The sequence below is a fragment of the Cynocephalus volans genome, chromosome 2 (genome assembly GCF_027409185.1).
Source record: "Cynocephalus volans isolate mCynVol1 chromosome 2, mCynVol1.pri, whole genome shotgun sequence".
In the NCBI taxonomy this organism is placed as follows: domain Eukaryota; kingdom Metazoa; phylum Chordata; class Mammalia; order Dermoptera; family Cynocephalidae; genus Cynocephalus; species Cynocephalus volans.
In genome coordinates, this window is record NC_084461.1 from 209,948,866 (window position 1) to 209,964,097 (window position 15,232).

The following is a 15,232-nucleotide window of genomic DNA, read 5'->3' on the forward strand; positions in this document are numbered from 1 at the left end:
AAAAGGTATTACAAAGCTGTAGTCAGCAATCAAGACTAAGTGGATCTGGCGTAAGGATAAGCATGTAGATTAATGGACTAGAATTGAGAATCCAGAAATAAACCCTCCTACTTACTAGTCAACTGATTTTTCAACATGGGCACCAAAAGAATTCAGTGAAGAATAGTCCTTTCAAGCAAGTGGTGATGGGGCAACTGGATAGTCAAATACAAAATACTGAGATTGGACCCCAGCTTCACAACATATACAAAAATTAACTCAAAATAGGACAAAAATTTAAATTTAAGATCTAAAACTGTAAAGGTCTTAGACGAAAATATGGGCATAAATCTTCCTGACTTTGGATTAGACAACGGTTTCTTAGATATGATGTCAAAACCCAAGCAACAAAAGAAAACATAAATAAATTTGACTTCATCAAAATTAAAAACATTTGCGTATCATAGGACACAGTCAAGAGAATGAAAAGACAACCCATGGAATGGGAGAAAATATTTGCAAATCATATATCTGATAAGGGTTTAATATTTGAATATATAAAGAACAACTACAACTCAGCAACACACAAAACAATTTAAAAATGGGCAAAGGACTTGAATAGATATTTCTCCAAAGGAATACAAATGGACAGTACATGCGTGTAAAGATGCCCAATATCACTAGTCTTTAGGAAATTGCAAATCAAAACCACAATGAAATATTATTTCACACCTATTATGATGGCTGTGATAAAACAAAGATAGACAATAAGAGGTCTTGGTGAAGATGGAGAGAAATTGAAGCCCTCATACATTGCTAGAGGGAATGTAAAATGGTACAGCCATTATGGAAAACAGTATGGTGATTCCTCAAAAAATTAAATGTAGAGTTACCATATGACCTGGCAGTTCCACTCCTAGGTATATACCCAAGAGAAATGAAAACATGTTCACCCATAAACTTGTATACAAATGTTCATAGCATCATTTATAATAGCTAAAAAGTGGATACAACTTGAATGTCTGTCAACAGATGATGAGTGGATAAACTGAATGTGGTATATTCATACAATGGAATATTATTTGGCCATTTAAAGGAACAAAGTATTGATAAATGCTGCAATGTGGATGGACCTTAAAAACATTCTATAAATGAATTAAAGCAGTCACAAAAGACCACATGTTGTACGATTACATTTTTATGAAATTTCCAGAACAGGCAAATTTATGTAGTGTTTTAGTTTCCTGTGGCTGCTATAACAAATTATCACAAACACAGAGGCTCCAATCTCTGAGTCCATGGTTCTGCCTTTGTGGTCATTCTCTCTTTTTCTTGAGGGGTAGCATACCAATATCCTTCTTTGATTTTGTCCAGTCTCTGAACCTTTCAGTCCAAGCTGGCAGTGTTTCTGCTAGTATAAACATTCTCACAAACCTCGTGGTTCCCCTGTGAGTGTTATGGTATTCATGTCATTAGACAAGAGATTTCTCTACAGACCTTTCCTAGATAATTCCATCCCTATTCCTGATTTCCCTGAAATGATTGAGAGCATTCATGAATCACATGCCTGGTCTCTTCAGCATTAGTAAAATTTGTCCAACCACACCCTCAGCCTTCTTCCCAGAACACTCTTTCCTCTTTCCTAACAGTGAATCCCCTAATTTTAACATTCTGTTTGTTTTTCCCAATCTGAGTAGCCTGAGAATTTCCCAAATCAAGTCCAGGTTCCTTTTTGCTTAAGACTTCTTCCCTCAATTTCTCTCTTTCCTCTTGCGTTTTACTGTAAGCAGTGAGAAGAAACTAGGCTGAATCTTCAGTGCTTTGCTTGGAAGTCTATTCAGCCAAATATGCAAGTTCAGTGCTTACAGTTCTGCCTTCCTCACAACTATAGGACACAATCCAGCTAAACTTCTGCTACTGTATAACAAGGATACTCTTTGCTCTAGTTCTCAATAACATGTTCCTCATTTCCTCTGAGCCCTTCCCAGAATCACCTTTAGCATTCATGTTTCTGCCAACATTCCATTTTTGATGGTATATGTATCCTCAAAGATAATACAAGCTTTCTCTACCAGGTTCCTCACTTCCTCGGAGGCAGAGTTTGGGTGGCAGAGTCTTTAATGTCCATATTTCTACCAACAGTCTGTTCAAGGCAATTTAGACCTTTTCTGTCATGCTTCTCAAACTTCTACCAACCTCTTCTCATTATCCAGTTCCAAAGCCACTGCCACATTTTAGGCACCCAATCCTTCTGTGCTTGTTTCATTTGACTGCTGTAACAATTTACTGCAAACTGGGTTGCTTTAAAAAACAAGAAGTTTAGTCTCTCATAGTTCTCAAGGCCAGAAGTTCAAAATCAGTATCACTGGGCCAAAATCAGTGTCAGCAGGGCTGCACTCCTGGAGGCTCTAGGGGAGAGTCTGTTCCCTTGCATCTTCCAGCTTCTGGTAGCTGCTGGTATTCCTTGGCTTGTGGCTGTATCACTCCAATCTTCAAGGCCAACATCATAGTGTGAAATCTCTCTCTGTTCCATCTTCACATCACCTTCTTTGTGTGTGTGAAATTTCCTTCTGCCTCCCTGATGGGGTTTGGATGTGTTGTCCCCTCCAAAACTCATGGAAATGATCTCCAATGTGGCAGTGTTGGAAACTGAGTCATGGGGGTGGATCCCTCACGAATGGATTAATGCTGTCCCTGGGGGAAGGGGGATTAATGAGTTAGTTCTCGCTCGATTAGTTCCCGCGAGAGCTCGTTGCTTAAAAAGACCCTGGCACCTTCTCTTTCTCTCTTGCTTCTCTCTCTTGCTTCCTCTCGCTATGTGATCTGCTTGTACCCACCAGCTGTCTGCCACTTTCTGCCATGAGTAGAAGCAGCCTGAGGCCCGTGCCAGATGCAGCTGTCCCATAATCGTAAGCCAAATAAACCTCTGTTCTTTATAAATTACCCAGTCTCAGGTATTTCTGTTATAGCAACACAAAACAGACTAAAACACTCCCTTTTATGAGGATACATCTGATTACATTTAGAGACTGCCTGGATAATCCAGGATAATCCTTCCATCTCAAGATCCTTAACTTAATCACACCTGCAAAAACCCTTTTCCTAAATAAGGTAACATTTACAGGTTCCAGGGAATAGGCCCTTATATTTTTGGGGTCTTTTTTTTTTCCCACTTAATGTCTTTGGGGTCTCTTATTTAGCCTACTACATATAGAAAGTTGATTAGTGGTCGCCTAGAGCTGAGGGTGCTATAGGGGACATAGGATTTCCTTTTGGAGTGATGAAAATGTTCTAAAATTGTGGTAATGCTGCACAATTCTGAATATACTAAAAACTGTGATGGTACATTTTAAATGCATGAATTTTGTGGTGTGTGAATTGTGTTTCAAACATTATATAAGCATTATATATATTTTAAATGGAATCAGTGGAAGTGATAGAGAACATGCCTGTCTCCAGTGGGGTTTCCTTGGGTGGGGACAGGTGGGGGGCACTGCTGGGTCTGCCTTGGTTTCTGATGGTCTGGCCTGGGGCCAAGATCCCAGGGAGCCAAGGACACTGGCTCAGGAGCGCCCTCTCTGGGATTTGATATCTTTAAATCTATTAGAAAAACTTTCAGAGAGACGTAAAAGCACAGAGGCATTATCTTCCTCTAATGACTTCCAGAGTCAGCAGTCGCTGCAGTTTGGTGGTCCTTCCCTCATCCATCTCTATGTCCCTCCTAAAGTGTTTAGGGCAGACCCCAGACCTCAGAATACTGTGTCCCTGCGCATAGCAGAGTGTGTCTCCACACCATAGATGTGTGCCAGGGCCCCAGCTGACGACACAGCTTCATTAGTATCAGCTTACAGTTGGTCAATGGGAAGCCCTCCTTCAACACTTTTTTCCTGATAGTTGGCATATTTGGATCAGGATGCAACTAACAGTCTTTTCTCCCCTCAGGCCACTCACAGCCTGTTAAAGGAACAGCTCAGTGGACCTTCCCTCCACATGGAGCCGCCTGCTGAGCTGTTGCCCAACTCACTCCGGCCTGCCACTTATTTCTCGCGAGCTGGGTGCTAGACCAAAACAGCGGAGGGTGCCGCTGTCTTGTTAACAAGAATACATCTGAGTTGGTGCCTTATATGTGTATTTCTGGGTGCCTTGTTCCCACGAGGCTCCGGTTGTTTGGGGATTTGGAGAATGACAGCCTCTCTCGTCCTTTGTACAGGTCCCCATTGTCATCCAGTGGCTCCATCATTTAAGTAGGGATTCCAAAATGGTAATTGTCCTTAATTCCAACTTTTCTCCCACTTTTATTGTATGGGATTTTTCTATCAGGAGGAGTTTTCTTTTGTCATCCAGGCTGCTTGGTTGTTTGAAACACCGCCTGTTCAGCATTCAGGACCACCAGGAATTGATCTTTCCAGCTCAAGGAGTACCCCCAAGGGGTCACAGATGGGATCTCTTCCTTTGAGTAACATATGGAGCTCAGGGTTGTATATCCGATGTGTTTCAGTGCATTGCATTCATTAATTTTGAGGCTTACATGGTCCTATCCTTGCCCAGTGGGAGGTCCCAAGCGCCCTCTGTCACTCTTTAGTAGCTTGCTGGCATGTAGGCCCAGAAATGACCCTTCCCCTGAGTAACCAGGTACTTTTTGAGGGTGAAAAGGCACTCAGAACATGCGGTGTGGGCGCTGGTCTGCTCATTGCTTTGTGCCTTTTAATGAACTAAGAAATAACATGTTTTTGTTTGTGGGGTTTTTTTGGTGGCTGGCTGGTACAGGGATCAGGACCCCATGACCTTGGTGTTATAAGGCTGAGCTCTAACCAGGTGAGCTAGCTGGCCAGCCTGAAATAACATGTTTTTGAAATAACAATAACTTTAAAAAAAAAACAAAAAAAACACCGTAATTTCGCACAGATATTTCCAACTCAAATTTAACCTTACACGGTTTTTACTTCTTTCATATTAAACGTGTCTTTTCTGTTATTATATCTTGGTTTCTGATATCATTAGCATAATTACTTACTTTAAAATAGCTTCAGAATAAACAACTTAATATTACCACAAATAACAAAGTGTGGGCTGAAAGTCTGATTGTTTCACAGCTCTGTTCTTAAAATATATCTCTTCTATTGAGAACATGCAGTTTTTTGTTTCCTTTTTTTAAAAAATAACAAAGACCATGCAAAAGAATTTTTCTCTGTAGATGATTCACCACCAATTTGATATGTAGCTCATTTGTTTCAGTTTATTTTGAATTTTTAGGGATTGTACCTTTTTCTTTTGATTTGGTTTTATCTTCTTAATGGTAAAAGACATACAGGCTTCCAAAGCAAAAACCAGTAACATAGTAGGTTCGAAGAAGGCTCATCTTCAATCTGGTGCCTGATACTCCTCGGGTAACTGTTGATCTGTGATTTTGGTTTATCCTTTCAGTATTTCTTTCAGTAGATTTGAGTAAAGATGTGTGTTCAGATTTTCCAGCTCTTATACAAAAGGCAGAGTGTAGAGAAGAGTGTGTGATGTGCGATGTTTTATATGGAGGGTGCGTGTTTCCCTCTGACTTTCTCCTTCTGGTGCTCACTCCATGCGTGTCTGGAACATTTGTGTAAAACTTGTACACATCTAATGAGTGTTGAAACTCTGTGAAGCTTTTTTAAAAAATTCTGTTTTCCCGTCTATAAACCAGGTGTGTTAGTGTTACCTGCCTCATTGGATGGTTGGGAGAATTCAAGGCAATAATAGATGTGATGTGTTTACAGCTGTGCCTGGCACTGCCCACATGACCAAGTGTTAACTGTTATTGTTTTGGTAGTTATCATTTATGGTCTGGTGATTGCCAGCCTTGGGTGCAGCCCGGACACTTAAACTTTCCATACCAAGCAGGAGAGATGGTACAGATTGAGTGAAAATAAGGGAGATTGCATGCTCTGTAGCCTTTTTTCTGAAGCAGTTCAGGGAGAGTTGGGGTGCTATGGAGCAGACAGAGATACCATAAACTGTTTGTCTGGATGGGGACTTGGAATTCTCACACTTGAGGTCAGTGAAGATAGTGGGGAGCCAGGGGAGAAAGACAGCCAAGCCCCGAGGGGTCAGAGGTGCAGTTTCAGATTCTGGGGTTTTCTTCTGAGGAAGGGAGCTGTTGCAGCTGGCCCACAGCACTGAGCCCCCAGTGGTCCTGGACAACCTGCATTTGGAAGAATGTAGGAAATGTGTTTACCCCCATAGAAAGCCCCTTGGCTGGCAGTGTGACTGACTGCTTCCTGTACCCTCTTCTCCCGTCAGGCATCCCATTCCTCCCTCCCCCTCAGGCTCCCTCATGCTGGTCTTGAGAGCCAGTGTAGACAGCACAAGTTGTCCCCACTCTGGGCCAGGAGTAGCACTGGGCACTGCAGCGTGACATCTGCCCACCGTGCTCCATGCACTGGGCTGGCAGTGGGTCCCACTTGGTCCTGGTTCTGTGCAGAAGGGCTTTGGGGACATGCCCCCGACCCTCATTTAGTGTGTCTTTTGTCTAAGTAAAAGTATCTTGTTGCTTTTGAAACCCACTTTCTCTTGTTTCACCTTTTATAGAAGTGGAGAAAACAAATTCTTTTAAAGTGTCACGGACTTCAAGGATAATCCAGGGCCTGAAGGAAGATGTCAGGCGTTGTCCTGGCTGCTCCCAGGCCCTCTTTTCCCAGTGCTTGGCCACCTCGTCTCTGTTCCCAAGCTTCCATTGGCCCCCACACCTCCACTGTTCCCCACTCACCATGCCACTGTCCTTCAATGACCAGACCTTGGTGGGTGACTGACTAGGGGGGACCCCTTCATCCCCAGCACATTGTCTTTCCTACCAGAATTTGATGGGGCAGTCGGGAGTGTTGATAGAACTTCCTCAGTGTCCCCTTGCTCCAGCAGTGCCTCACTGTCCCTCTTTCTGTTGACCCTGCCCCCTTGGTGGCAGTTCTTCCCAGATTCTCCTCTGCTGGGCCTTTCCCCTTCATGTTATCCTGTGCCGATACCCTAGCTGAGAAAAAAGCAAGGGCGTAGAGTTTGGAGATAGGTGAGGGATAATAAGGATTTAGAAAGTGTCTTTATGTTTTTATACTCATTTGAGACCACTTTTCATTTTCTCTCCCTGTCCCCTGCTGTCTTGTCAGTCTGCTGTCTAGTAGACTCTCAGTACTATGGTGACTTAAGGGGAAGGTAGTGTGAGCAGGGCAGAGAGCGAGAGCTTTTCCCTCTCCAGACTGCCATGCCTGAAGGATGGGTATCTCGGTGGAAGGGAAAGGTGCTTCTCTGAAATAAGATTTTAGCTCAGACATCCCTTTGTTGGTCACAGATCAAACTCACAATAGTGATTTCCTTGGAATATCTAGGAGTGAGTGGCCCTGCAAAGAGGATAGTCAGTGGACGGCAGGCCCTGCTGGGAATTTGCAGAAACATGGCAGCCTGGACAAAGGGCTTCGGCAGGAGTCGCCTTCACCTGCGATCTTTGAGTGTCTCTGCACTCCCTCCCTTGTCTGTGCAGTAAAATCAGATGAACACAGATTCCCAGAAAGCACAGCCAGGGGTGCACCATCCAGATTTGCATGCCGATACCAAGTCAGCAGTAAAAGGCAGCAACAAGCTGCACATTAAAAGCGAAAGCACTTCTGTACAAACGGTGCAAAGGCCTTGTGACTTCAGGCAGCTCCTTGCCCCCTGTGAAAAGGAGCTCGGGCTCTTTCAGCTGGGGGCTCTCAGGGAGGACGAGCAGCAGTTTGAAGGCTCTCTGCACCCACCTTGTTTCTTTGTTTCTTTGTACCTTTTATTGGCACGCAGAGCTGAGACAGCTCTCCTCTGACAGACGGATTCCAGAGGAGGCTGAGCCAGGGCCAGGCGTCCGCAGCTACCCAAGTCGGCCTCAGAGTCCAGTGGCCTCTCAGGAAGAGCTTTAGCTGTGGCCAGGCAGAGAGAGGGGGTGGCAAGGGGGTCACACAGCTGTAACTCTCCAGCTGGGATTAAACTGCTTCCTGTTTTTACTTTTAGGACGAATACCTTTCTCTCGTGGCCAGGCTCATTATCCATTTTCGAGACATTCGTAAGTAAGATTATGCATTTCTGGGTGGTTGTGATCTCTGTGAGGGGCCAGCTCTGTCACTGCCTTAGTGTAGGAGGCTTCTGGCCTGAGTGAGAATGTCTGTGTCAACTCGCCTGCTTCTGGAAAGTTCTTCACTGCATTGCATTAGACTATGGATTTCCCGTCCTGCCAGAGCCTGGGCCTCAGAAGTGCTATTTCTGGCATAAAGGAAATGTTGGCCTCAAAGTGGTCTAAACTGAACTGAGATTTTCATTTGTCCATTTAATTTCCTTTTCTACAGGACTATTGCTTTTACCTCTGAGCAGTTCTTAAATAAGCAGTTTACCCTGGAACAGAAACTTTCTTCCCTCATAGCTGGTTTATTGGCCCATTGAGGCCTGACCTAAATGTGTGTTCACACCAGACTGGAAGCTTCTGAGGTAGATTTTCTAAGTCCCCACCCCTGGATTCCTGCCCTGGTGAAGGTCCACCTCATGTTGTGCCTTCTCTGATTGGAGTGCCCCACTGTGGTTCTGTCAGCAAGGCCAGGCAGTAGCCCTGACTCTACAGAAGCAAGTTGTCATTGCATCCTGGGGCCAGGGGTCTTAGTACTTTCATGAGTTACATGGAAGCATGTAGACATTGAGTGTTCCTAGATGGCCACAGCCTGTAAGGGAAACTGGTGCTGGGGATCCTCTGGTTTCAGCCAACAGCACCTCCTACCCACCATGGTTGTGTAACCACTGGAGATGAGTTCCTCTTGACATGTCCTTGAAGCATGGGTCTGGCAAATCTTGTCTCTGTTCCCCATAGTTTAACGATAGTCATAACATGGGTTATAGAGGTAGCTGCAGCTTGAGTGCCATCACTCAGGGCAAAGGGAGACATTAAAAACCCAGTAGGTTTTGCTTCTTTCCACACTAACTTCACCAGAATGGCCAGCAAGTGACCTTCACTGGGGCTCACTTTGCACTGTTGGGAGGGTCCTGGGAAATATAGGAGAAGAGAAGGAACCAGGAGCCTGGGGAAGGAGTGGCCTCTTCATCCTGGCGAGGACTCCCTGTGCTCTGCTTGTCGGAACAGTGGCTCGGAGGGGCATACAGTCCTGTGGGTCTCATGGGCTCATGAGGCAGGCGCCAAGCAGGAGGCTCTGGGTCACCAGCTGTTGAGGCCGTCTCTACTACGTGCTGGGGCCAGCTAGACCTGGCTTCTAGCCAGCCTCAGTTTCCTTACCTAAGTTGAGATACTGCCTCACAGAGTAGGCTGAAAATGGAGGTGTCCTCGAGTTCTCAGCATCAAATTCTAGGCGCATCGTGGGTTCCAGTAGCTCTTTTTACTTGTTGCTCAGGGCTGAGCTGAGACCCTGGACCTGGAAGAAAGAAAAGTCTGAGTAGGCCAGACCCCACCCCAGCCTGCCTCAGGCTTGGGGTCAGTTCGCCAAGTTGGCCCAGCAGGTTCTGTGTCCTCTGCCCCCAGGCCCCCTACATATTCAGCACTGTCAGGAGAGGTCACCCCCTCCCCAGGCTGCCAGGAGTACCAGGAGCTCCTTGCAAGTTAAGGTTTGAAGGTCCCAGGTCTGTTCTGTTTCCTTTCCAGGCAGGGTCAGTTGCAAATGACCTCTGGTCAAATGCCTCCAAAACTGATTTACCCATGGAAATCTGTAGTTATATGAAATTATTTACTTTTTTTTTGTTTGTGTTTCTATATAGATAATAAGAAATCTCAAGCTTCTGTCAGTGGTAAGAATTTTTCTTTTCGAATTAAATTTTTTCCCAGCCTCAGATTTGGGCAGCAGGAATGAAATAGTGCATGCTTTGTGTGCCTGGGTTAACCTATCACCAGAGGCGAATGTTCACAGAAAGAAGAACTCTGGCAGGGCGAAGGCTGACAAGCCCTGCCCACCCTCACCTGCACCCTTCGCCTTCCTGCAGACTGAAGTCCGACAGTGCCGCCACATCCTGTTTCACTCAAATACTGTTTTTTCCCCAGCAAAATGATTATGAAAACTCAAAAAGTTATTAAGATATTATCTAAAACTTTTGAGCTCTCTGGGAGAGAACTATTATGGTATATTCAGTATAATAATCTGTAGCAGCATTTCTTAGAATAAATGGATTCACTTTCTTAAGTGAACAGAGTTTCTTTGTAAGTTCAGAAATCTTTATTTTTTAAAATTCATGTCTTATCCCATAAGGGGAATCCTGTCAGTTCAGCCCTGGTATCTGCTGACTAAGCTGCCAGTGAAGGAGTTTAGCCAGTCCAAGCTAGCCAACATACCTCCCACCTGTCAGGAAGAGAGAGAGCTGGCATCACAGACTATACGGCTGTTTGTTCCACCCTGGGCAGCAGAGCTGTGAATACTGCGGTGCCCACGCTTGCCTCAGCCATGCCAGCTGCCCCTGCCCGGGTCGGCCCCACCTTAACTAGTGCAAGGATGTTAGCCAACCAGGGCCAGGTGGGGTCAAGATCTGGGGGCCAGGAGAACAGCTGGGCACCTTAGCATTGGAGCATAGGTCCCTTGGGTACCACCTAGCTCTGTGGCAAGGTGATCCTGCCAGACCACACCTGTTTGCAGGTAGCTTTTTGCCATGAATCCACACTCCTGTGACAATAGCAATGGACTCTTTGTCCTTGGTCACGGCATCATTGCTTACTGAGCTGAGTCTGCTGACCTGGCAGGCTTGGTGAGCATTGCCTTGTCCCTCAGTGCTCTGTGGAGCCCCCTGCATCCCTTAGCTGGTTTTGGCAGCAGAGGTGAAGTTCTGAAGTGTCAGCAGATTTGTGCCCTCCCTGGGACAGCATCCACCTGGCTGCCTCTGATTCCTCTGATGTGGCCACCACACTCCCGCTTGCTGTATAGAAGGGCCATCATACTTCATTGTCTCTGGAGTTCCAGCTGTGGGCTTACAGCGAAAAGCCTAGACAGCCAAGAAGGGGAAGGGGGCACCAGCTGCGCTCATGGCCTTAAGCTGTCTTCACTTCACCTTCAGGCATCAGGGGGTCGTTTGTCCCTCAACATAAGGACCTTGGCACAGGCCAGGCTAGGAGTGTGGGGCATGCTCCTTGCTTTCGAGGGGCTCACATCCCAGGAGCAGTGACTGACAACACCTAGTGTCCTTGCCCCTGGCATTTGGGAGGGTTGAGCCTGTAGGTGGGAGGAGGTCTGTGTTCCGTGAGCCTCACACCTTTTGAGCCTCTCCCAGTTCAGTGGGCATATTCCTGAGACATTGTGTCCTTGTGTTTCCACAGATCCTATGAATGCACTGCAGAGCCTCACTGGTGGACCTGCCGCAGGAGCAGCTGGAATCAGCATGCCTCCTCGAGGCCCAGGACAGTCCCTGGGTGGGATGGGTGGCCTTGGTGCCATGGGACAGCCGATGCCCCTCTCGGGGCAGCCTCCCCCTGGGACCTCGGGGATGGCGCCTCACGGCATGGCTGTTGTGTCTTCATCAGCTCCGCAGAGTGAGTATCATATATCCTAGAGAATGTGCCACTTTGCTCAGAGGCGACAACACATTTTATTTCTTTGCTCACAGTGGTATTGAGAAAAGCATGGAGAAGCTCCAAATAGCTCTTTTTATCCTTGTGTATGGAAAGTAAAAGCTCCAAGCCACCTTTGAGCTACCAGGAGGATTAAGTGATACCAGACCCTCCTAGCCCCAGACAGGAGGAGAGGACTCATAGGAGTTTGGGGATGACCTGTGACTCCATCCAGGGGGTTGTGTGTTGTCACTGATATAGAAACAGCATGTTTCAGGGAGGTCTCAGCTGTGAAGCAGTGCTGTGTCAGTGCCCCATGACCCCATGGTCTGCCCCGAGTTGGAAGCTGTCTTTTCTAGTGCTGTTCTTGTCCCTTGCTCAGTCCTAGTTGTGGCTTGCAGCCACTTCTTCATCAAGCTCCTCTTCCTGTGTGTCCTCTGTGTGTCTCTGTGTGCTTCCCCTTCCTTGAAGGAGGTGCTTTGTCCTCTGTGTGCAGACACAGCCCCTTGTCCCCTCCACACAGCTTCCCTGGCCAGGAGAGGGCTGTAGGCATGTGTTCCAGGTGGAGCAGAGCTGCTCTCAAGGGGAAACAAAGAACCTTCTTCATCTTCTTTCCAGGGCCTGTCTTGATATACCTTTGATTCCCCTAAACTCTTATTCAGTAATTGGAATGTGCTGTGCCCACTGCAAAGTGCTTCAGTACTTTTTTTCCCGTTTATATAATTTGTCATTTTTGAGGTAGTGTAAGTGTCACAAGAAGTTATAGAATAGCACAGAGAGTTCCCATGTGTCCTTCACCCAGCTGCTCCCAAAGATATCTTACTTAGTACATTGTCAGAACCAAGAAATTAATATTGGGGCAATACTGTCACTCAGGTAGAGACTTCATTTACACTTCATCAGTTTTTATATGAATTTTTGGGCATGTGCATATGTGTAAGTGTAGTTCTATGAGATTTTAGTACATGTAGGATCAGGTAACCATCACCACAATCAGCATATAGGGATTGTTTCATCACCACCAGCAAACTCTCTTGTATTACGTATTAAAATCACACCCTCTCTCCAACCCTAAGCCATGGCAGCAGGGATCTGTTCTTCATCTCTATAGTTGTGTCACTGTGAATGTTCCATAAACAGAATCATACAATGTGTGACTTTTCGAGATGGGCTTTATTACTCGGCGTGGTACCATGAGATCCATCCATGTTGTATCAGGAATTCATTCCTTTTCACTGCTGAGTAGCATTCTATGGAATGGGCGTTCCACAGTTTGCTTATCCTTTCGCCCTTGAAGGATATCTGGGTTGTTTCCGGGTTTTGGTTATTACAAGTAAAGCTGCTGTGGACATCTGTGTACAGGTTTTGGTCTTTTGGTGTATTTTTGTCACACATCCCTCACAATAGCCCCATGAAGAGGACAGGGTGGCCACCCCTGCTTTATCAGTGAGGCAGCCATAGCTGAGAACTTGAGTCACACCCCAAGGCAAGACCTGAGCTGGGATGGAAACCACTGCCTGACCCTGTGCCCCCTTCACCCTTATGCCTCCCGTCCTGTGTCAGGATTTCTCTTCTCACAGGCTACCGGCATCCTCATTCCCATCCACTGCTGCTCTGGAACCTTCCTCCATTCCCATCCCCTTCATATCTTCACTCTGTTCTTACTTCTTGCCATCTAACTCTTACCACATTCTGATTCTTCATTCTAAAACAATCTCCATCTGGTTCTTCGCCCTGGGCTCCTGTCTCCTCTTCTTTCTTAGCAACACACCTGATACACACACAGGTTGGGTTTATGGGAGGACACACAGAAGTGCCAGCTCTGGATCCTTTTGACATTATACTCTTGTGTACTGGTTGAATTTCTTTTTATCATAAGCTTATATTTTATAAGAAATAGTTTTTAAATGTATGAATCTAAAATGCTCACATGATTTGCCTTGTAATCCCACTCCTAAGACTTTGTCTCAAAGCAGTTATCTGTCAAAAGTTTGGTGATGAGGCTTTGGTATCCTGCCCACACCCTCTCCAGTCTGAACTTGGCCCACATCCTGTTTTCAGCTTCCAAGGGACTTAGTCTGCTGTGTGGCACAACTTGAAAGTTGAAGTGGTTCTCTATCTCTGCATCCTGCTGCTACACCTGTCAGAGACACTCCCCTCCCTGCCCTTGACCCCTTGCCGCCCTGGTCTGCCTGATATAGGTCGTATTGCCCAATGGGCATTTGATATCCCTTCCTTATGCCTTCTCCACACACCACTGCATAATTAAGACCAATTCAGCTCTTCAGTGCCTCAAAGAGGGCATAGCCTGGGTCACAGGTTTTGCCAGAGGCTCTCAAAGGACAGGCCAGAGGATGCTGTGATGGTCTTTCAGGTGACCTGGGTTAGTCAGAAAATGCTGAAACTGCTGACTGCATATGGCTGGGGGCTCTGGTATAGAGTTGGAAGTGAGACTTAATTAAGACTTTGAAAATAACTCCTACTGCCAGCTGTATGACAGACTGCATGCTGAGGATCCCTCCACCTTTTGGATAACTAGGTCCTGGTTAGGGTGCACTTTGGATTGCTGGCTTCAAAAGGTAGGGGGTGCTCTTTGCCTTGGCCTGCTGCAGGATGGGGGAAGGCAAGCCATCTAGCCAGAATTTGTGCTGGGGCCTTTGGCAGACTCCCTGTCCTCTGTTCCCCAAGAAGCAGGTGCAGATTGGAGGAAAACACCCCCAGTTTAGGCCAGGTAAGAATTGCACAGATTAAGGGGAAGCAGTGAGCACACAGTCAAAGATTACCAGGCATGAAGGGAAGCAGAGACCCTATGTGGGAGAACAGAGACAATAAACAGATAATAGACACATCAGGGACCACACATACAGGAATTGTTAGATATGGAATGCAGGCTCAATGTGTGTAAAGAAATAAAGGATAGAATTCCAGATGAAAAAGCACTATCAGAAGCGACTAACCAGATTTGAAAAGTAAACAAATGGAACTTGTAGAAATGAGAAATATATTTATTGAAAGAAGGAAAGTGTGGATGAGTAAGTAGCATAGTAGATAGAGCTAAAGAAAGAATTTGTGAACTAGAAGATACATTTGAAGAAATTACCTAGAATGTAGCAGAGAAGACATAGAAAATAGGAAAGCAAGGGTAAGAAACACTGCGGATAAGATCAGAAAGTCTGACCAGCATCTAGTCAAAGCCCCAAAAGGGCCACATGGAGAGAAAGGGAGTAAAACAGTATGTGAGGAGGTAATGGCTGAGAAAACTCAGCTGATTCCAAGCAAGTTAATTAAAGGGCATCTACTTTAATGTACTGCTGTGAAACTGTAGAGCACCAAAGGCCAGAAGAATATCTGAGAAACAACCAGTTTCTGGAAAGGAGCAATAAGTAGACTCAGCAATGGAGTCAGAACAATAGTAAAATGTGGTTGAAGCATTGAGAATAGAGCTGCCAATCACAGCTGTGTACCAGCAACACTCTGAAGGACTAGGGGAAGCAAGGCAGTTACAGATAAAGCCTAAGAGATCATCACTAAAAGGTTTTCTAAAGGACATATTCTTTTATTTGCTCACCATTTCCTTTTCCCTCTCAGACCATCCTTTTGAGATGCAGGCTATAAAATGGGAGAAGAGATGTTGAACATAGAAGATAGTAAATATATGTAAATCTAAACCACTGATTCTCACCCCTTGGTCATTTGCACCATTGGGGACATTTGACAATGTCTGGAGACATTTTTGGGTGT

The 15,232-nt window shown here is 45.7% G+C and overlaps 1 protein-coding gene across 5 annotated transcripts in view; it reads left to right on the plus strand.

The window, feature by feature from the left end:
- Positions 1–15,232, plus strand: part of MED15 (mediator complex subunit 15) — a 76,116-nt gene that overhangs the window by 35,534 nt on the left and 25,350 nt on the right. For all 5 annotated transcript variants that reach the window (XM_063086103.1, XM_063086104.1, XM_063086105.1 and 2 more), the window contains exons 3-5: positions 7,981–8,032; positions 9,721–9,750; positions 11,261–11,473. In XM_063086103.1, coding sequence (XP_062942173.1) covers positions 7,981–8,032; positions 9,721–9,750; positions 11,261–11,473 — 295 coding nt within the window. The remainder of the gene's footprint in view (positions 1–7,980; positions 8,033–9,720; positions 9,751–11,260; positions 11,474–15,232) is intronic.